Source organism: Myxine glutinosa, chromosome 6 (assembly GCF_964187855.1).
Source record: "Myxine glutinosa chromosome 6, kmMyxGlut1.1, whole genome shotgun sequence".
Lineage (NCBI taxonomy): Eukaryota > Metazoa > Chordata > Myxini > Myxiniformes > Myxinidae > Myxine > Myxine glutinosa.
The window spans coordinates 50,656,943-50,679,308 of NC_136266.1; the positions used below are offsets into that span (position 1 = coordinate 50,656,943).

Consider the following 22,366-nt stretch of genomic DNA (forward strand, 5'->3'; position numbering starts at 1 on the left):
CTTCAGCAACTTGGGACGTGGAGTACGTTGGCCAGTGAGCATGGGACTTTGACAAGAATGCCTTGGCCTCTTCTTGTCTGTCAAAAATGTTGAATGACCAGCTGGTGATTTAAATCTCCAATGGTGCGCGATGGTCAAACACCTTCCTGTCCAGCTGCATCATAGATTTTGGATTTGGAGGACGTGAAAAGTTGTCGACCATGGCCGTTTTGGTCCACTCGTTGATGTGACCATCAAAGAGGGTGAGAGGAGTGAGGTGTTCAGAGAAGTACCTCAAATGGCGACAGAACCCCTTGATCGCCACCTCCTTGACAGTGAGTATAGGGTACTTGTGGAGGAGAGAAAGGAGGCTTAAATCGTTGAGTGGGGCTTTCGCTGGCATGGGAGCTTCGTGTCAATAGCGGGCATAAATGAGTGAAACGAAGAGACAAAATTGTGTCAGGGCCGCCATTTCGCTTGCTGTCAGATTTGTCTGGTCCTTGAACAAGAACATCTTAAGCGAGTAAATGGCGTTGGCCATCCACCATGGATTGTGAATCCCACCGGATGTACGGAAGCTCAGCTCTCTATCCGAAGGAACCCCCGAAGAAGATGTGACAGAGTTGAAGGAGTTCTCTGTAGTCCTCTTGCGGGGACTTGCTCTTGACCGCATCAGCATAGAATTAAGACATCTCCTGTCTGAAGCTATCTGGGATACCAACGAATAGCTCGTCGCCGGCAGGTTAAAAGTCAGCCTTATTGATGAAGGGCCAGATCTTATTGAAGCCTTTGAAGAGTCCCATCTCAGGACCACCAGTAGGTCCCAGGGTAATGGTGAATACATTGGAAAGTATCACTTGGAACATGTGATGACAGCACACAATCCAGACAAGCTCTCTATCCAGGGCCTTCTCAAGAAGGGTGCAGGCACCTATCTTCAACCGGGTGTTGGAGGCTGTTGTGTCAAAGACCAGTCCCTGGACTTGACCTTCCACTCATTCAGCGCATGGAGACATGTATTGCATCGTGCTTTTAAAATGCATTGCATAAGAAATATAGCATAAAAGAGCATAAACAAGCTTTGAATTCTACAAGACAAAAAATGTGTAAATTGTTTGGACTTCTGAACATGCTCGTCTATGTCCAATTTTTTTGCATGCAGGGTCTTTTGTCATGTGTAACAAAAAAATTTTCGCTATGTTTTTGGGCCACCATAATCAATAAGTAATTATACATTATATATAAATAAATATATATATATATACATAAATATACAGGCAGTCCCCGGGTTACGAACGCCCGACTTACGAACGCCCGTACTTACGAACCGACCTCCGTAAAGCCTATGTTTTTTTTGTATACAGAATCGAGGCTCGTGAAAGAGCTAACATTTATCACACAGAGAAAAAATCAGACAGACACACAAAGTATATAATAAGGGGAGCAGTAGACAAGAGAAACATGAGAAAAGCTCTGTTCAAGCCACCGTTGATGGTTACTTTAAGAAAATTGACCAGCACCAGGTCCATCCTCTCCAGCAGCAGGTCCATCCTCTCCAACAACAGGCCCATCATCTCGGAGAGATATATCAAGGTATGATCGTTTCAAGGTTTGCAAGACATCAATTGGAACGAGAGTAAGTGTTAACCTTTAATCATTATCTTTTCTTTTTTATCTAAGCAGTTTAAGAAATGTTTTTCATGTTTTTCATACCTATAGATGTTTTAGGTAAAATATACTATATACTAAGACAAACATTTGACTAATTGACGCGAGATGTGAACCGTACGCAACTGTTCCGACTTATATACAAATTCGACTTACAGACAGACGTAAAAACGGAACTCGTTCGTAACCCGGGGACTGCCTGTGTGTGTGTGTGTATATACAGACTTGGCATTTAATATGGAATATTTTTTTTGTGGGAGTGAACTTACTTTTCAAGGTGACTTAGAACCAAAAGTTCATTGGAATTATGTTGAAATTATACTAGCTTTGTTAATGTGACCTTTAAAAGAAACAAAAACCACATTTGACATTTCGAAGCAAATAAATTGATCCTTGAAAGTGATGTAAACTGATATCGAACTCAATTCACGGACAGTACTGTGTTAAACCTCTGGACGTTTTCCAGAAGTATCTCTTTATTTTGCACATTAGCCAAAAACAATTTCAACAAAAACAAAAGCTAAATTATGACTGGGATTACGGACAGTAAAATTACAGTTCAGTACTTTGTGTAACCCCCACGAGCATACAGGAGAGCACGTACACGTCGAGGCATGCTGTTCACAAGATTTGCCAAGGTATGGACAGGAATCGCTTGCCATGCAGTGACAATAGTCTGCTGCAATTCACGCACAGAGGTCGGCTGCTGGTCCAAGTTGTCGATTTGACGCGTTAATTCTGCCCACAAGTTCTCTATCGGATTCATATCCGGGGACATGGCAGGCCACTCCATATGCTATACACCACGGTCAGCAAGAAAGTGTTGGATCATGCGAGCACGATGAGGCCGTGCATTGTCATCCTGGAAGACAAAGTTTCCTCAAAAGGCTGCACGAGCAAATGGAAGCAATGTTTCTTCCAGAATGACCCTGTACTTGAACTGGTTCAGGTTTCCATTCAGAACAACCAGGTCAGTTTTGCCCCCTGCATGAAAAGCAGCCCAAACGGTCACCCCACCACCTCCAGCTTGGACTCTTGGCACTATATCAATCTTCGTTGTGGGCTTCATGCACTTGTCTGTGCACTTGGACGCGGCCATCTTGACTATAGACCAGAAATCTAGACTCGTCACTGAAGGTCACGTGATTCCAGTGTCCTGACTGCCATTGACGGTGCTCTCTGGCCCACTGCAATCGGCGCTGGCTGTGTTGTCTGGTCAGGCGTGGCTTTCTCAGGGGACGCCTGGCACAATAGCCTGCTTGAACAAGTCGTTGGTTGACAAGCCTTCTGGATACAGGCACATTTGTCAGTTGCTGCCACTCAGCCCTAAGCCGATTAGCTGACTTGGTACGGCCATTGCAGACTAACCGGTGCAGCTGGCGATCATCTCTCCTTGTGATTCTGCGGGGACGTCCTGGCCTCGGTATTGGAGTAGGGACACCCCTCTGAGCATTTCGTTTCAGGATCTTTGACACCTGACCTTGAGTGATGCCATACTGCTGAGCAATAGCACGCTGTTTCATGCCAGAATTTCATAAAGCCACCACTCCATAACAAACCGCATTGTCAAGTTGACGGACCATCTCCAGAGGAAGGGGCAATAACTTTTGTAGACGTGCAGCAGTTGTTTTCCACGAATACAGAACGCAACAACCCTTATATACCTGATTGTGAAGCGAATCGTCAAATGTACCTGTCCTTACATTTTGTCACGCCACCTGTGATATAATCCTGTTATTGACTTCTTGCTGCGAAAGACAATCAGTGACATGGTTCTTTCAACAAAGACATCACCGAAGGGTAAAATAAACTCACCAGATTGATATACTGAGTTCAGAAAGTAAACCCAGGTCAAGAAAAAAAAAAAAATTCCATATTAAATGCCAAGTCTGTATATATGTGTGTGTGTGTGTGTGTGTGTGTGTGTGTGTGTACGTACGTAGGTACGTATATACATCCATACATACATACATACATACATACATATATATATATATATATATATATATATATATATATATATATATATATATATATATACACAGACTTGGCATTTAATATGGAATATTTTTTTTGTGGGGGTGAACTTACTTTTCAAGATGTCTTAGAACCAAAAGTTCATTGGAATTATGTTGAAATTATTCTAGATTTTGTTAATGTGACCTTTAAAAGAAACAAAAACCACATTTGACATTTCGAAACAAATAAATTGATCCTTGAAAGTGATGTAAACTGATATCGAACTCAATTCACGGACAGTACTGTATTAAACTTCTGTACGTTTTCCATAAGTATCTCTTTATTTTGCACATTAGCCAAAATTTTTTTTAACAAAAACAAAAGTTAAATTACGACTGGGATTACGGACAGCAAAATTACAGTTCAGTACTTCTGTAACCCCCACGAGCATTCAGGAGAGCACGTACACGTTGAGGCATGCTGTTCACGAGATTTGCCAAGGTTTGGACAGGAATTGCTTGCCATGCAGTGACAATAGCCTGCTGCAATTCACGCACAGAGGTCGGCTGCTGGTCCAAGTGGTCGATTTGATGCGTTAATTCTGCCCACAAGTTCTCTATCGGATTCATATCCGGGGACATGGCAGGCCACTCCATATGCTCTACACCAGTTACACCACGGTCAGCAAGAAAGTGTTCTATCATGCGAGCACGATGAGACCGTGCATTGTCATCTTGGAAGACAAAGTTTCCTCGAAAGGCTGCATGAGCAAATGGAAGCAATGGTTCTTCCAGAATGGCCCTGTACCTGAACTGGTTCAGGTTTCCATTCAGAACAACTAGGTCAGTTTTGCCCCCTGCATGAAAAGCAACCCAAACGGTCACCCCACCACCTCCAGCTTGGACTCTTGGCACGATACAATCTTTGTTGTAGGCTTCCTGCACTTGTCTGCGCACTCGGACGCGGCCATCTTGACGATAGACCAGAAATCTAGACTCGTCACTGAAGATCATGTGACTTCAGTGTCCTGGCTGCCATTGACGGTGCTCTCTGGCCCACTGCAATCGGCGCTGGCGGTGTTGTCTGGTCAGGCATGGCTTTCTCAGGGGACGCCTGGCACGATAGCCTGCTTGAACCAGTCGTTGGTTGACTAGCCTTCTGGATACAGGCACATTTGTCAGTTGCTGCCACTCAGCCCTAAGCCGATTAGCTGACTTGGTACAGCCATTGCGGACTAACCGGTGCAGCTGGCGATCATCCCTCCTTGTGGTTCTGTGGGGACGTCCTGGCCTCGGTATTGGAGTAGGGACACCCCTCTGAGCATTTCGTTTCAGGATCTTTGACACCTGACCTTGAGTGATGCCATACTGCCGAGCAATAGCACGCTGTTTCATGCCGTAATTTCGTAAAGCCACCACTCCATGACAAACAGCATTGTCGAGTTGATGGACCATCTCCAGAGGAAGCGGCAATAACTTTTGGAGACTTGCATCAGTTGTTTTCCACTAATACAGAACGCAACAACCCTTGTATACCCGACTGTGAAGCCAATCATCAAATGCACCTGTCCGTACATTTTGCCACGCCACCTGAGATATAATCCTGTTGTTGACTTCTTGCTGCGACAGACAATCAGTGACTTGGTTCTTTTAACAAATGGAAAAAAATATTCCATATTAAATGCCAAGTCTGTGTGTGTGTATATGTGTATATATATATATATATATATATGTATATATATATATATATATATATATATATATATATATATATATATATATATATATATATATATATATATATATATATATATATATATATGTATATATATATATATATATGTATATATATATATATATATATATATATATACATATACAAATAAATATATACACATAAATATATATAAATATATATATATATATATATGTATATATATATATGTGTGTGTTTATGCAATAATTTGCTGCTAAATGCAATATTTTCCTTCAATAAATTGTGTAAAACAATACTAAAAATTGCATCTAATGGTCCATATACACTAAAAAAAAAAAAAAAAAAACCACCTTTAGAGGCCATTTTTCCCCGCAAGGCGGGGGTTGGCCTTTTTCGGGGACCGTGGTTGTTGTTGTTTTTTTTGGTCCCCTTTTTGAAGCAATGTTTTACGGCCGGATGCCCTTCCTGCCGCCAACCCTTTTTGTCGCCTTTTACGACAAGCAGGGAATTACCAGTGAACTGGTACTCAATTAGCCGACCTCGGAAGGATGACAGGCTGAGTCAACCCCCCTGGCGTTAATTCAGCGATCGACCGGGATTCGAACCCAGGATCCTAGGATCCTAAGCTGGCACCCTCGCCGCTAGCCCAACACCATATACACTACAACCATTTTTGATTTTCAACAAAATATTAACTTTAGGCCAGCCTTTAGTTGCACAACTTCATGCATATATTTTATTTAGCAACTCTTTTGTAGTTTTGCAATAACTCAATCAGGTGAGTGGCTGTGGCTACAAGTTGGTCAGAAATGTTGTGAAGAAAAGTTACACAAATACAAACATCAGTTTGCAACGTGTCTGGAACTTTTCAAAAGCTTGCAACAAAAGTTGCAGAAATGTCACATTGCAACGCAATCAACAACTACAAGTGCTGCAAAAAGAATGTTCCCTTTTTGTGCACCTGTGATGCGAATACAGCGGCATCTCATGATAATGAATATATATGTTCCATTGATTGGTCATTGTATGGAAAATTTGCAATAGAGGGAATTTGATGAAACCTCCAAAAAAAAAAAAGGCAAAACAAATCAAGGGCACTCTTGAGCATTCAGGGGCAAGCGAGCACAAAGACTGTGATATCATTCCCTCTCCCCTATAAGATTTGACCGTGCATTAGGGCGCTGCGGGCAAGGGTGAAGGTGTTTGTTTGAACATGTATTTTGGCCTTCGGACCGAAGTGCATGCATATATTAGTTTGATGAACTTTGTTGGGCTGTGTAGTTTGGTAGTCGGGCCGTGGAGTAGGGCCATGCTCTTGCCTTTGTTACAATGTTTGATTATTTTTACCTTTTAATTTGAAAAGAAGGTAGCTTCCTAAGAGGCAAAAAGCTCGTCCATGGATCAATTCCCTTCCCAAAAGTTGGGATGGCATTGTTAAAAAAAAGGGTTGGTTGTAGAAGGGGTCCCAAGGCCCAGAATCTGGGCGTGGGTAGTCATGAAATAACATACTTTTCTTGTTTATTTTGTCGTAGATTGAACCATGGCACACATGTTTAGGGAGGCCTGCTCAGTCTTGCGAAAGTCGTCATCGAGCTGGATTTATAACTTTGCCACATGACGAAATTTGGCCCAAAAATTAGGGGTAGAGGATATATAATTGATTGTTTCACTATTTTCCCATTAATGCATACCAACATTTTAGGTATCATAAAGGGTGGATATGCTCTCGTGATGTGCTGACCATGTTCTGGATAGATACTCTTTGAGATGGCCCTTGTTTTCTTGATTGGAGACAAAACCCATCCACCATGGGAGCTGTAGGTTATCATGAGGGATGAAGGTTTTCACCTTCTGCCCTGTTTTCTTCCTTCATATTCTCTCTTCAATCTTTAAATGTTTCTCGGGACTGACATCATGTCGATCGCCAACATGTACTGTACAATCTGGCAGTCCGTTGGTGTAATGTGCAAGATATTTTTGAGATATTTCGCAGATAGCTCCTCAAATTTAGCACTCCCAAGTTCCTGATATCGCTGAATGAAGGCCATTAGATCAATGGAAAAGCACGTTTTTGACTAGAGCTGGCTGTTCCTCAAGTTATTTGCATTGAGATCCCATTGTGGCTTTAAGCATTGTGGCATAATCAAACTTGTTTCCCTTCCTCATTGAGAAACCAGATGGATGTGGCTCATCTGGTATAAAGAGTGAACTTGGATATTCAGCCCACTCATGGGAAAACGCCTCTACTTTCTCGTTCTGACCTAGGCTTTCAGAAAAACAGAGGCTGCGGACTACAGAACTCTCTTCAATGTACAGCTGTTTCATTTGCTGGAGTGTCAATTTCTTCCTTGTCTTTTTACTGGGTCAACCTTATGAGAGTCCCCTTCCCTTGTTCAGCTCTGGCAAGTGCATCCAATCCCTTCTGCTTAGTTTCTATCAGCTCAAAGGAATGTGCAGCTTGGCCTGTTGAGATGTTCACAAGGTCATCACTCGATTGGAGAAAGGGGTTTATCATCTTTTCCTTCATAACAGTCTTGATGTTTTGCAATTGTTTTAGATCCGTTTCGGAAGTGCTCGCTTCACCCATTCGCTGGGGCTCTTGCTCATGTGAGCCAAAAACAGTGTTTTATTGGAGGCAGCTGTCAACAACAACAACAACATGCATTTTAAGGCCATTTTCCCTGCTAGAGCTGCTAGAGGGTTAGCATTGCGGCCCCCATGACAATCTTCTCCATCTTCCCCTATTTTCTGCATCTCTCCTTGTTAACCCCCTTGCCCGCATTTCTTCTTCCACGATCTTGAGCCAAGTCTTTCTCGGTCTTCCCCGTCCTCTACTTCCTTCTACATTCATTTCCATCACTCTTCTCAACCAGTCACTTTCATCCTTCCTCAACACATGACCAAACCATCTCAACCTGTTCCTCTTCACAGCATCAATCACAGGCTCTATTCCCATCATCTTTCACAATTCATCATTTGTCTTCCTCTCTCTCAACGATACTCCGCACATCCATCGAACCATTCGCATTTCCACCCTTTCCAACCTTCGTTGCTGCTCTACGTTCATTACCCATGTCTCACTCCCATAAATCATAACACTTCTCACACATGCAGCATACACCTTTCCCTTCAGCTTCAACGACACTCCCCTACTCATCAGCACGCCACTCAGTTCCCGAAACTTCTTCCATGCACATCTCACTCTAGCAACCGTTGCCGAGTCTGATCCACCTTCTCCATTCAGCATGTCTCCGAGGTAGCAAAAATGTTTTCACACCTTCCAGCTTCACGCCGTCTCCAAGATCCAACTCAACATTTCCTCCATCTGCAGCTCCCTCTGTGCACACTTACATTTGAATGTAGCTGCCACACTGGTTAATGACCCTCTCAGACCACTACATTTTTGATGAACCCACTTAGTGCACATTGTACATTGAATGGAGTTCACTCCGACACCCTTCCTGCACACAGCACAGGGCCACTTCCCAGTTCTTTCCACCTCACCACATGCTTTACCACTTGCCATCACCTTCGTCTTTCCGATATTCACCTTCAGAATGGTCTTTATCAATGATCTCTCTGACTCTCTGGAAAATCCTCTCTATCTCTTTGCTGATGACTCCACTCTCTGCCGCTTCATTCCTCTTCCCTCAGATCGGCAGTCTGCAGCCGCCTCACTCTCTGAAGACCTGGACAAAATCACAGACTGGTCAAACAAGTGGAACATGTCTTTCAATCCTGACAAGTCTCACACTCTTACTATGTCTCTCCGAAAAGATCGACTGGACAACCCTCCCATCTACTTTCTCAACAATCCTCTCCAAGAAGTTCTGTCGCTCAAGCTTTTGGGTCTCACTATCTGCCATGATCTTTCTTGGGAAAACCACATTTCCAAGCTGGCCTCCAAAGCCAGTCGCCGACTGGGCATCCTCCGTCGTGCGAAGTCCTTCCTCGGCACACCTGAGCTCCTCACCACATACAAGTCTTTCATCCGCAGCTCAATGGAATACTGTTCTCCCCTATGGGCCGGTGCTCCTGCCTCACACCTAGCTCGGCTTCACGCTGTTGAAACCAAAGCTTTCAGAATCATTGCAATCTCCCGTGATGAAGCTATGTCCGAGGGCCTTTCACTCACTCACCGCAGACAGGTAGGTGGTCTTTCTGTCTTCTACCGACTCCTCTCCGGCCTTGCTCCCCCAGCTCTCTCTGTGCTTTGTCCCCCAAATATTCCTACAGGTCGCACAAGATCTGCCAGCAACCCTCTGATGGTTAAACTGCCGAAATCTCGGCTCTCTGCTCACCTTCACTCTTTCATTCCTCTTTTCTCCCGCCTCTGGAATAAACTCCCACACTCCCTTCAATCCCACTCCTCCCTCCAGGTCTTTAAAACAGCTGTTCACCACCATCTCTTATCTTTCCCCATCCAAAACCTTGATCTTTTCTTCCCCCACTATTTCACCCCAGATCCACCTTGTTTGAAATTCCAACTTCTTTCCTGGAAGTCCCGGCAGTGTCCATATGTTTTATACCTCTCCCACCCCCCCCCCCCTTCCCATGCCTCCCCCCCCAAAGCCCTCTCCCTCCCACAGATCTCTCGATGTCCCTGCTCTCAGATGTTGTGTTTGTGTTCCTCCCCCTCTTGCCCCATCTTGTCTACCGCTCCCCATGTTATATGTTTTATGTGTCGGATTGTCTTTCTGTGTGATTAATGTTCGCTCTTTCACGAGCCTCGATCTTGTATAGAAAAAAAAAAGAAAAAAAAAAAAGAAGAAGACCTTTTGCCTCCATACATTCCTTCCACTTGTTCATCTTTTCCTTCAGTCCATCCATACGTTCCGCAATCAACATCAGATCATCTGCATAGAACAACTCCCACGGTAAACCCTCCTTTACGTTCTGAGCCAGCATCTCCATCACAGCTACAAATAGTAGTGGACTTAGTACCGATCCCTGATGCACTCCCACCTTCACCTCAAACTCACCACTGTTCCCGTCCTTCGTCCTTACAGCTGTGCGCGCTCTTTTGTACATTGCCATCACTACTCTGATCAACCATTCCTCCACTCCTAACTTCCTCAATGCCCATGTCAATACTTTGCGTGGAACCCTATCGAATGCTTTCTCCAGATCAACAAACCCAACAAACAACTTCTTCCTCTTCTCCATGTACTTCTCCTGCAACTGCATCACAATAAAAAGCACGTCTGTCGTTCCTCTTCCTGGCATAAATCCAAACTGCATTTCGTCGATCTTCACTTTCTTCCTTATCCTCCTCTCCAACACCCTTTCCAATACCTTCATTCCATGCTCCAATAACTTTATCGCTCGGTACGAGCCACACTCCAGAGGGTCACCTTTCCCCTTGTATAGAGGGATGAGGGTACTCAGTTCCCAAATCACTGGAATGCGGCCTTCTTTCACCACCAGATTACAGATCTCTGTCATTCTCTTCATACCCCAACTTCCTGCTGCCTTCAACATATCTCCCACAACTCCCGTCGGCCCTCCCGCTTTTATACTCTTCATTGATTTTATCGCTTCCTCAACTTCCTTCTCAGTTATCTTCTCTGCCGGTCCTAAAACTGGGTTACTCTCCATGTTGCCATCCCATTCATTCTCTGTATTCAACAGCATTTCCATATATCTTTTCCATCTTCCTTTAATTCCATCTGGGTCCACAACGATTTGTCCCACTTCATCCTTCAAGCAACTCACCCCCATCACATCACACCTCTCTTTCGCTATCTGCTTTGCAATCCTGAATACTGCTCTCTGACCCTCTTCCGAAACCAAGCGTTCTCCGAACATTTTCCGACATGCCTCCTGCGCCTTTGCTACCTCTTTCTTTGCAGCCTTCTTGGCTGCCTTATAACTTTCATGCTCTGCTGTTTCTGCTCCCGTACCCTTCGCCTTCTGCCACTCCTTGAACTTCTTCCTCTTCTCGTCAATCCTCTTTCCAACTTCATCATCCCACCACCATGTTTCCGAGTGCCTCGGTGGTCCTTTTGTCCATCCACATATCTCACCAACGGCTCCTAACAGACTAGCTTTCATTGACATCCAACCACTTTCAAGCTCAACCACATCATCCTCTACCCTACTCAGCCTCTCTTTTAATGCCTCCCTTATTGTCACCGCTTTCAACCTCCACACCTTCATTCTTGGTTGGTACTTCACCCGCCGAGCTCTCCTCGCACCTTTCACCCTTATGTCGCAGACAACCAAGTGGTGCTGTGAAACAGCCTCCTCCCCCGGGATCACCTTTGTGTCCCGGAGGTGCCCCCTATCTCGCCTACGCACCATCAGGTAGACAACGGTTGTCGTCGACCCACCTGACGTGTATGTAACAAGCTTATTATCCTCTTTCTGGAACGGAGTATTACAAATCAACAAATCAGCTCCATCAGCAAACTCCAAAATCCTTTCACCTTCTCCATTTCTCACACCATATCGATAACCCCCATGAACTCCCTCAAAACCATCCATACTCCTTCCCACATGTCCATTTAGGTCTCCTCCTACCACAACAACTTCCTCATCTTTCACGTTTTCCATCAGCTTCTCTATCGCACACCAGAACTTGTCCTTCTCTTCATCGCTCCGACCAACCTGCGGGGCATATCCCGAGATGCTGTTCACCAAGAGCTTTCCAATCATAATTTTACCATCATCAACCTATTACTCACTCTAGTCACACTCACCACACTGTCTACAAACTCCTCAGAAAACAGGACACCAACACCATTCACGCCCTCCAGGCACCCTTGCCACACAAACTTGTATTTCTGTCCCTGCTTACCCTTCACCATTCTCACACCACTTCCCTTCCATCTCGTCTCTTGCACACAACATATGTCCACTCTTCTTCTGACCAATACTTCCACCACTTCTCCTGATCTCCCTGTCATTGTCCCTACATTCCATATCCCAAACCTCAGAAACTGATCTCCACTTCAGGCTGTACCCTGCCCATATGTAGTTGTAATTGTCATGGTTCTCTTTTTTGAGGCAATGTTTTTATGGCCGGATGCCCTTCCTGATGCCAACCCTCTTAGTCTTCTCTTACGACACTCAGGGATACGGTGTACCTATTCTAATCCAGGGTACACACTGGGAAACGTTTAATACATGGAAATTCTGGGGGGGGGGCATCACGGCTGCGGGGGCCCCGTCAGCACCACGCCACGGCGGCCCGGTCAGCACCACACCACGTCGGCCCAGTCAGCACCACACCATGTCGGCCCGGTCAGCACCACACCACGTCGGCCCGGTCAGCACCACACCACGGCGGCCCGGTCAGCACCACACCACGTCGGCCCGGTCAGCACCACACCACGTCAGCCCGGTCAGCACCACACCACGGCGGCCCGGTCAGCACCACACCACGGCGGCCCGGTCAGCAACACACCATGGCGGCCCGGTCAGCACCACATCACGTCGGCCCAGTCAGCACCACACCACGGCGGCCCGGTCAGCACCACACCACGGCGGCCTTGTCAGCACCACACCACGGCGGCCCGGTCAGCACCAGCACGTCGGCCCGGTGTTTGAGCTTGTCCAGATCCTTGTTGTGGGTAAATGTCTGGGAAGTGACAGTGTTACAGGTGCTTGGTCTCTCTGAACCTACGCCTCTCGTCTCCTCCGGCTGCATCCGTCCCACGCGTTGGTCATGCCTCGTTCCAGGGCTGAGTGAGATAATCGCGCATGGGATGGTTCATGATGTGTCCAGGGTGCTCATTCTTCTCCTCGTGTTCTTATCTCTCGAAATCACCAAGGGTCCAAGATTCTCCTTCGCAGGCAAAACCTCCCAATACTCCGCCAGATGCCTGCACCAAGTGTCTGAACCCGCGGTTCCTCTCGGACCCGCACAGTCAATAACATGCCCAAACCATTTTAAACGAGATCAGCAGAAAGTGCCTTGGTGATTTCAGCTGTCATTTCAGAGGCAGTTGTCATGCCACGCAATGCTTTGAGGTACTTGGATACGTCTCCAGTCTTTGTCTGATTCCCTGCAACAGCTTTGTCTTGGCATCTTTATTATAGGTCTGTTCAAGGGCCATATCCGACCAGACTCTGTTGAATTTTCCGTGTTGCTGGCAAATGGTGAAATTCCCTTTCTCAAACTCTGCTTTGACAAGTGATGGTAATTCCTTCATGGCTGCCAGATAGTGGGGTAGGAAAGAAGTATACTTGTGTCCAGCTGCAACAATGTACGGAAGCATTTCTTCCGTAGCTTCGACGTGTAGATTCTAAATACCTGCTCGTTCGGCGACTATGAATTTCTTCAGGATTTCTTTCATGTCAAGGTACATAATCATAACTTGATCGTTGGCGACATGAAGTTCATCTGTATGAATACCTTCAACCTCTGCCTCATGCTGTCTAGTGTCGACTCTTCTTCTCCACAAGCACTCCTGGCCTCATCATATCTCTCTTAATTGATGGCCTTGCAGATTGCACTTACGTGAGTAGATAGAGCAGAGTAGTCATGGGTATCATGCCCCTCCCTGTTCAAGTAACCATGCTTCAAAAGATTCCCAAAGAAGACTGAACATTGCCCTCTCAACAACTGTGTGGGCATGAAGCATTGCATAGTAGTCTTTTCCGTCCAGTACCTTGTTCACTGTACCTGGCTGACAAATATTCCCTTCCACCAACATATCCTCTATGCCTGTTTGTTTCATCAGATGACCAATGGCACCAAGAAAATCCATGGCTATGTGGAATCCTCCCATGTGGATGATCACATGCCAGTACTTTTCTGGGTGTTTCTTTTGGAGAGCCAACATAATTTCATATACGGCATGATCACAGGTGAGAACACAGTATTATTGGCCAATCTTGGTTTAGTAAAATTACATTTTTGCCAATTTTGCGATTCTGCTCATGGACACTAAGGGTTTAATCCAAAAACATGTGGACTCATCGAACATTTTTTGATTATTAAAAACCTTGTCATAAAGTACCCTTAAATTTGTGTCATTTTGATTCATTTATGTTCTTGATTTGGTTACAGCAAGGTTATTGATACCCAAGACCCCAAGATTTTCACATCCCTCTTCTGAGCATGACCTTTTAACCCCTACACCTGCACTTAGTGACCCCATAAAAAAATTCCCGAACAATTTGTAGCCCACCATAAACCCTTAAAAAGGATATCTGAAATGTTCGTATACAGCAATGGGGAACATAGTGAAACAATCAATAATTATAATTGATTGATAATTATACATCCTCTACCCCTAAGTTTTGGGCCAAATTTTGTCATGTGGCAAAATTCTAAATCCAGCTCGATGACAACTTTCGCAAGAGAGTTGACCAAGCAGGCTTCCCTAAACATGTGTGCCATTGTGCAATCTACCAGATACACAAGAAAAAAGTGTGTTCTTTCATGACCACCTCAATCTCTTTCAAAGCACATTTTTGCTCCTCGGCTCCCCTGCTATTGACTGATACTGCGGATAACAATCTCGCAGCCACAGTGCTTGTTTGTAGTGGGCGGTTAAGTGTTTCACAGACAACTAAAAGCCAGAATTAGATATTTCAACTGTAACATCTGATTTTTGGCTTCACGGTCGCATTCACGTGGAGACATACTATACATATACAGACTTGGCATTTAATATGGAATATATATATATATTTTCTTGACTTGGGTTTACTTTCTGAACTCAGTATATCAATCTGGTGAGTTTCTTTTACCCTTCGGTGATGTCTTTGTTGAAAGAACCATGTCACTGATTGTCTTTCGCAGCAAGAAGTCAATAACAGGATTATATCACAGGTGGCATGACAAAATGTAAGGACAGGTACATTTGACGATTGGCTTCACAATCGGGTATATAAGGGTTGTTGCGTTCTGTATTAGTGGAAAACAACTGCTGCACATCTACAAAAGTTATTGCCGCTTCCTCTGTAGATGGTCCGTCAACTTGACAATGCTGTTTGTCATGGAGTGGTGGCTTTACGAAATTCTGGCATGAAACAGCGTGCTATTGCTCGGCAGTGTGGCATCACTCAAGGTCAGGTGTCAAAGATCCTGAAACGAAATGCTCAGAGGGGTGTCCCTACTCCAATACCGAGGCCAGGACGTCCACGCAGAACCACAAGGAGAGATTACCGCCAGCTGCACCGGTTAGTCTGCAATGGCCGTACCAAGTCAGCTAATCGGCTTAGGGTTGAGTGGCAGCAACTGACAAATGTGCCTGTATCCAGAAGGCTAGTCAACCAATGACTGGTTCAAGCAGGCTATCGTGCCAGGCGTCCCCTGAGAAAGCCACGCCTGACCAGACAACACAGCCAGCGCCGATAGCAGTGGGCCAGAGAGCACCGTCAATGGCAGTCAGGACACTGGAATCACGTGACCTTCAGTGACGAGTCTAGATTTCTGGTCTATCGTCAAGATGGCCATGTCTGAGTGCACAGACAAGTGCATGAAGCCCACAACGAAGATTGTATAGTGCCAAGAGTCCAAGCTGGAGGTGGTGGGGTGACCGTTTGGGCTGCTTTTCATGCAGGGGGAAAAACTGACCTGCTTGTTCTGAATGGAAACCTGAACCAGTTCAAGTACAGCGTCATTCTGGAAGAAACATTGCTCCCATTTGCTCGTGCAGCCTCTCGAGGAAACTTTGTCTTCCAAGATGACAATGCACGGCCTCATCGTGCTCGCATGATCCAACACTTTCTTGCTGACCGTGGTGTAGAGCATATGGAGTGGCCTGCCATGTCCCCGGATATGAATCCGATAGAGAACTTGTGGGCAGAATTAACGCGTCAAATCGACAACTTGGACCAGCCGACCTCTGTGCGTGAATTGCAGCAGACTATTGTCACTGCATGGCAAGCGATTCCTGTCCAAACCTTGGCAAATCTCGTGAACAGCATGCCTCGACGTGTACGTGCTCTCCCGAATGCTCATGGGGGTTACACGAAGTACTGAACTGTAATTTTACTGTCCGTAAGCCCGGTCATAATTTAGCTTTTGTTTTTGTTGAAATTTTTTTGGGAGAATGTGCAAAATAAAGATATACTTCTGGAAAACGTACAGAAGTTTAACACAGTACTGTGCGTGAATTGAGTTCGATATCAGTTTACATCACTTTCAAGGATCAATTTATTTGCTTCGAAATGTCAAATGTGGTTTTTGTTTCTTTTAAAGGTCACATTAACAAAATCTAGAATAATTTCAACATAATTCCAATGAACTTTTGGTTCTAAGTCATCTTGAAAATGTAAGTTCACCGCCACAAAAAAGATATTCCATATTAAATGCCAAGTCTGTATATATATTTTATTTATTTTCCAATCTTACTTCTTATTTACTTTCAATTCATCACGCAGTCCACCAGCAACCCCCTCCTTGTGAAACTGCTGAAATCAAGAACCACTGCTCACCTAAACTCATGTATTCCTCTCTTCCCACCTGAGGAACGGCCTTCCACACTATCTTCAATATCATTATTCTCTCCCAGACTTCAAAACAGCTGTTCACGACCAGTCCACCATCTCAAGTCATCCTCATCCAAAGCCATGATCTTTTCTACACCCGTTAAACCACACCCACCCCTCCCAAAATTTTTGCTTACGTATCCATCTTGTCCACCCTTTACGTTCTCCCCTAATCCTCACCGTTACCTGCATCTCTTGTTTGTCCGTCTCTGTCTACCTTCTCCCTCCATCCTGCTGTTGGCATTTCTCCTTTCTCTTGCTGTTCCCTTGTTATGTTGTATCTTGATTTGTTGTGATCTAACTCTTCCACAAGCCTGGACCATGTATAAACAAATAATAACAAGAGGGAGAATTGCTTTGCTTTGAACTACCAAGTTCCAGTTCAATGTGGTAAAGGGTAAGGGGAAAAAAGGAAGGAAAATTGTGCACCAGTAAATGTATATATATATATATATATATATATATATGTGTGTGTGTGTGTGTGTGTGTGTGTGTGTGTGTGAGTGCGTGTGCACTAAAAGTTACTATGTGTACTGTGTGTAAAGGAGATGTTTCATATTTGGTTGGAAAGAAGCAATGGCACTTGGCAATGGATTGAGGCAATGGATTGAGGGTGACTGCAGATGAGACAAAACCTATGGTTATTCGCTGTTAGGGCTATTAAGGCAAATGGTCATTGAAAGGGTATAACATGTGCGTGTGTGGTCATTTTTTTATCATGTTAGATTTAAACAATTTATAGTGACTGGTCTCTGTTAATGTCATTATGTCACCTTAGTGGTGAAATCTCAACATGGCATATTCAGGACAGGTCTTGGCAGCTGTGTCATAATTAATTTGCTTGCCCGCAATGACGTGTGCAGATTTTTCTATGGAGCAAGAGGTAGCTTGAGGAAGTTGTCATTAAAAAAACTATGTTGGCAAAGTATTGATAAAAAAAGGAGTTGTTAACACTCGATGATACAAAGGGCAACAACGAGTGTGGACAAATACAAGATCTATGGTTCCTTGAAACACCCTTGCTGACAGTTTTGTGGTCAGAACACCAGGTGGTATATGATACCACACCATCACCGGTGGATAAGGAACTGGAGGTGAAATTCCAACTGACTCGATAATAAAGTGAAGAAAAAAAATAACCTTTCAGTAAGTAGATTATAAGATTTACAACACAGGTGTGATGGACCACACTGATTTTGTTTTTGTAGATCTTTGCATATGATAGCCCTTAATTCCGCGAAACATATGTAATGCAGGTCACACGCAGATGCATCATTGACAAGAAATTCTTGAGAATATAACTTTAAAGTTATGGCCATTTCATACTTGTCAGCTGCAAATTAGTAGGCACTCTTCATAATGCAGCACCCCCTGCTAGCACAATAAAGAAAAGCAGTAATTTTACTGCCAGACATGCATCAGGTGAATCGAGCCCAGAAATATACAACTCAGAGATATGAAAGCTGCCACACCAGGCCATCTCGCCACCTTCAAAATAGCTGTAAGCCTGCTTTCATGGCTTTTTACAAGTATGGCCTCAGGTGTGACTTTAAAGGCGTAAAGGTCCCGGGGGAGCGAGGTTAATACACCACATTCGATTTTGCAGATCCTATTTCTCAGTGACAGCAGAGGAAGTCTGATATTTAATGTTGGATCTCGGTGACCTTTCAGAACAACCCAAAAAAGTACGGCACCAAAGGGAGTTGCGCACACACTGGGGTGAAGATATGTTCGAAGCAATTGTGTTGCGTTTGCGACATAAAGGAAGCTGTGCCATTTAAACTTGATTCTTCTGCGATAATGAATCGGGTATATTCACAAACATACCTTATGCCTTTAACCTTCAGCCAATAAAGAATGAAAACTTGTGTATGCTTTGTTCCTTTGTATTTGAAAGTATTTGCTCTGGTATGATCAAGGTCAGCGAGTGAAAGCGTTGCACAAAAGGTGTCTGCGAGCTTACGGAAAGATGGAATGCAACATTGATTGTGTCTAGTGACTGATACTTTGTCGTTTTATTTTTGTCATGTACAATCATTCTCTTTCATTATCCTTCGTGTGTTGTGGGGTGGGGGCGGGGGGGGCTTGGGGGGCTTCTAACCTTTATTGCAGTGAGGTCTTTAACAAGCACAGAGCGAAGCTGTCCGTTGAGTTCAAAGAACACTTCACGCTGTCCATTCTTGTTGAGATCTCCCAGAGCTAGAGCTTTGATGTGTAGGGTCTTGCCTCTTTCCAACTCCACCTTGCACCATGACAAGAAATCTTATCATCATAAAGATCTTTGGTCAATGTCTCCCTTAAAGTGTGCAATGCACTTCGATTTCTGGACACTTCGTTGTGACAAAACATAACTTGAAAAACAATATGATGAAATGACAAAATGAAGACAGTGTTTATACTCCTCCAGCATCATTTCCAAATTTGTTTAATTCAACCATGCATCGTTGCCATCTCACCTCAAAAGCCTCAGCTATTTTGGGACCTTCCAGGAAGAGACGGGTGTTGAGACATTCTACAGGCCCAAACTGCATTGTGAACTCCTTCATTTCATTGAACACTTTTGGATACATGGCTGCTGACATCACATCCTCAGGGGTCACGTCCTCCCCATGTTCAGCCTTGAGGTCTTGCTCTAACTTGGTGAAGTCCAGCAATGGAAGTGAAGCTCCGGGTCGTCCTTCTATCCTTGGGAGGTCCTTCAAGATCTGGCGAAAAACATATAAAATAAAATTAAAACAAGCAAACATGGAACTACAATATATATATATATATATATATATATATATATATATATATAATATTATATATATATATTGTAGCCCACATTATATATAGGCCGACATATATACATATATATATATATATTGTAGCCCACATTATATATAGGCCGACATATATACATATATATATATATATATTGTAGCCCACATTATATATAGGCCGACATATATACATATATATATATATATATTGTAGCCCACATTATATATAGGCCGACATATATACATATATATATATATATATTGTAGCCCACATTATATATAGGCCGACATATATACATATATATATATATATATATATGTATATATGTCGGCCTATATAATCGTGAATGTCTCTCCCTCTGTGGGTATGTTCCTCATGCATGGCCCCATCTTTAAAGCCACAAACTTCATACTCATGGTACAGATTATCTTTTGCAGGAAGTAACATGGGCTATGTCGCCACAGCCTCAGAGGCCATTTTTGAGGCCAAAGTGACCAATACAGCAATTTTTGGCAACAGGACAACCAATTGCTCTGAAATTGAAAATGCTGGATTTTTTTAGTGCAACACAATTAACCTTTTTAAAGTCCATGAAATAATTTAAATTGATAGATGAACTTAAACTTTTCCCATCACAGGGGACGGGTATTTCTGCTTGCTTTTCTCATCATGGGGGTGGGTACTTTTGTTAGTAATAATAATAATAATAATTCATTTATTTTGTATAGCGCTTTTCCAGAAGCCCAAAGGCGCTTTGACAGAGTGGCAAACATAATGCATAACAATACATGAAAACAACAATTGCAAAAAGACAAGAATCAATAGGGAAATATTTAAAGCAAAAGGAGGGAGAAGGAGAAGAGATAGTCAGGGGTTAAATGCTGTGGGTTGAATGTTGAATGCAGTGTTGAACAGGTGGGTCTTTAGTGATGTTTTGAATGTGGTGAGTGAGGAGGAGTCTCTGATGGTGTGAGGTAGTGAGTTCCAGAGGGTGGGAGCAGCGATGGAGAAGGCCCTGTCCCCCCAGGATCTGAATTTGGTCCGGAAGGAGGGGGTCAGGAGGTTGGTACCAGCAGAGCGGAGGTTGCGGGTGGGAGTGTGTCTGGAGAGGAGGTCAGCCAGGTAGGATGGGGCCAGGTTATGGAGGGCTTTGTATGTCAAGAGGAGGATTTTGTACTGGATTCTCTGGGGGATGGGGAGCCAGTGAAGCTTGTAAAGGACGGGGGTGATGTGGTCACGGGTCCGGGAATGGGTGAGTAGACGGGCAGCGGAGTTCTGAATGTATTGGAGTTTATTGGTGATTTTTGAGGGTGAACCATAGAGGAGACTATTGCAGTAGTCCAGACGGGAGGTGATGAAGGCGTGGATGAGGGTTTCTGCAGCCGTGGAGGAGAGGGATGAGCGGAGACGGGCAATGTTTTTCAGGTGAAAGAAGGCTGACTTTGTGATCTGTTTAGTGTATTTGTCGAAGGAAAGGGTTTGGTCAAAGATGACGCCAAGATTCCGGATGTGAGGGGAGGTGGATACTGGGATACCGTCGATGTTGAGGGCAAAGTTATGGGTGGATTTTGTGAGCGTTTTTGGGCCAATGATGATTATTTCAGATTTATCACAGTTAAGCTTGAGGAAGTTGATTTGAAGCCAGGATTTTATTTCAGTGATGCAGTTTGTCAGGATAGAGTGGGTGTCGGTGGAGACGGACTTGGTGGAGATGAAAAGCTGGATGTCATCGGCGAAGCAGTGGAATTGGAGACCATGACGGCGGATTAAGTGACCGAGGGGGGACAGGTAAAGGATGAAGAGGAGGGGGCCAAGAACTGAACCTTGGGGGACACCTTGGGGGAGGGGAGCAGTGGGGGATTTGCAGTTATTGATGGAGATGAACTGGCATCTGTCAGAGAGGTATGATTTAATCCAAGAGAGGGCAGTGCCGGTAACGTTAAAGGTGGATTCAAGTCGGGTGAGGAGGATAGTGTGATCGATGGTGTCAAAGGCAGCGCTGAGGTCGAGGAGGACGAGAATGTTGAGGTTGCCAGCGTCAGAGGAGAGGAGAAGGTCGTTGGTGATTTTGAGGAGAGCAGTTTCAGTACTGTGGTTGGAGCGGAATCTGGATTGGAATGTTTCATACAGGTTATTGGCAGAGAGATGATGTTTGAGTTGAGTGGCTACAGCGCGTTCCAAAACTTTTGACAGAAAGGGTAGGTTGGAGATGGGTCTGAAGTTGTTTAGGGTGTCAGGGTTTAGACCAGGTTTTTTTAGAATGGGGGTAACAGCAGCAATTTTGAGGGAAGGTGGGATGATGCCTGTAGACAGGGAGGAGTTTATTGTTGCAATGATAAGTGGAGAGAGAGCAGGGAGGGAGGCTTTGACAAAGCTGGAGGGGATGGGGTCAAGAGTGCAGGTGGCAGTTTTCATTCCTATGAGGAGTTCAGAGAGGTCAGTAGGGGAGATTGGGGAGAACCGAGACAGGGGATGGCAGGACAAGGGGGGGCAGGTGGTTGGAGGGGGAGCGGGTGCAGCGGTGGTCAAACTGTTGTAGATGTTGTCAATTTTGCGTTGGAAGAAAGAGAGGAAGGAGATGCAGTTGTCTACTGTGAATGACTGGGTGGTGGTGTTCAGGGGGCGGAGGAGTTTGTTTATTGTCGAGAAGAGTGCTTTTGGGTTTCCGGAGCCAGAGTGGATAATTTGAGAGTAGTAGGCAGAGCGGGCGCGGGAGAGGGCATCTTTGTAGTGTTGTAGGCGGTCCTTGTAGGCTTGGGAGTGAACTGTGAGACCCGTTTTATTGCGGAGTCTTTCAAGTTGGCGAGCACGAGTTTTCATCAGGCGGAGTTCA

The 22,366-nt window shown here is 44.5% G+C and overlaps 1 protein-coding gene across 3 annotated transcripts in view; it reads right to left on the reverse strand.

Annotated features, from left to right (window-relative positions):
- The window catches only part of PC (pyruvate carboxylase), a 663,757-nt gene that overhangs the window by 22,359 nt on the left and 619,032 nt on the right, over positions 1-22,366 (reverse strand). For all 3 annotated transcript variants that reach the window (XM_078779838.1, XM_068119999.2, XM_068119997.2), the window contains exons 19-20: positions 19,227-19,475; positions 18,872-19,012 (exon numbers count right to left, since the gene is read on the reverse strand). In XM_078779838.1, coding sequence (XP_078635964.1) covers positions 18,872-19,012; positions 19,227-19,475 — 390 coding nt within the window. The remainder of the gene's footprint in view (positions 1-18,871; positions 19,013-19,226; positions 19,476-22,366) is intronic.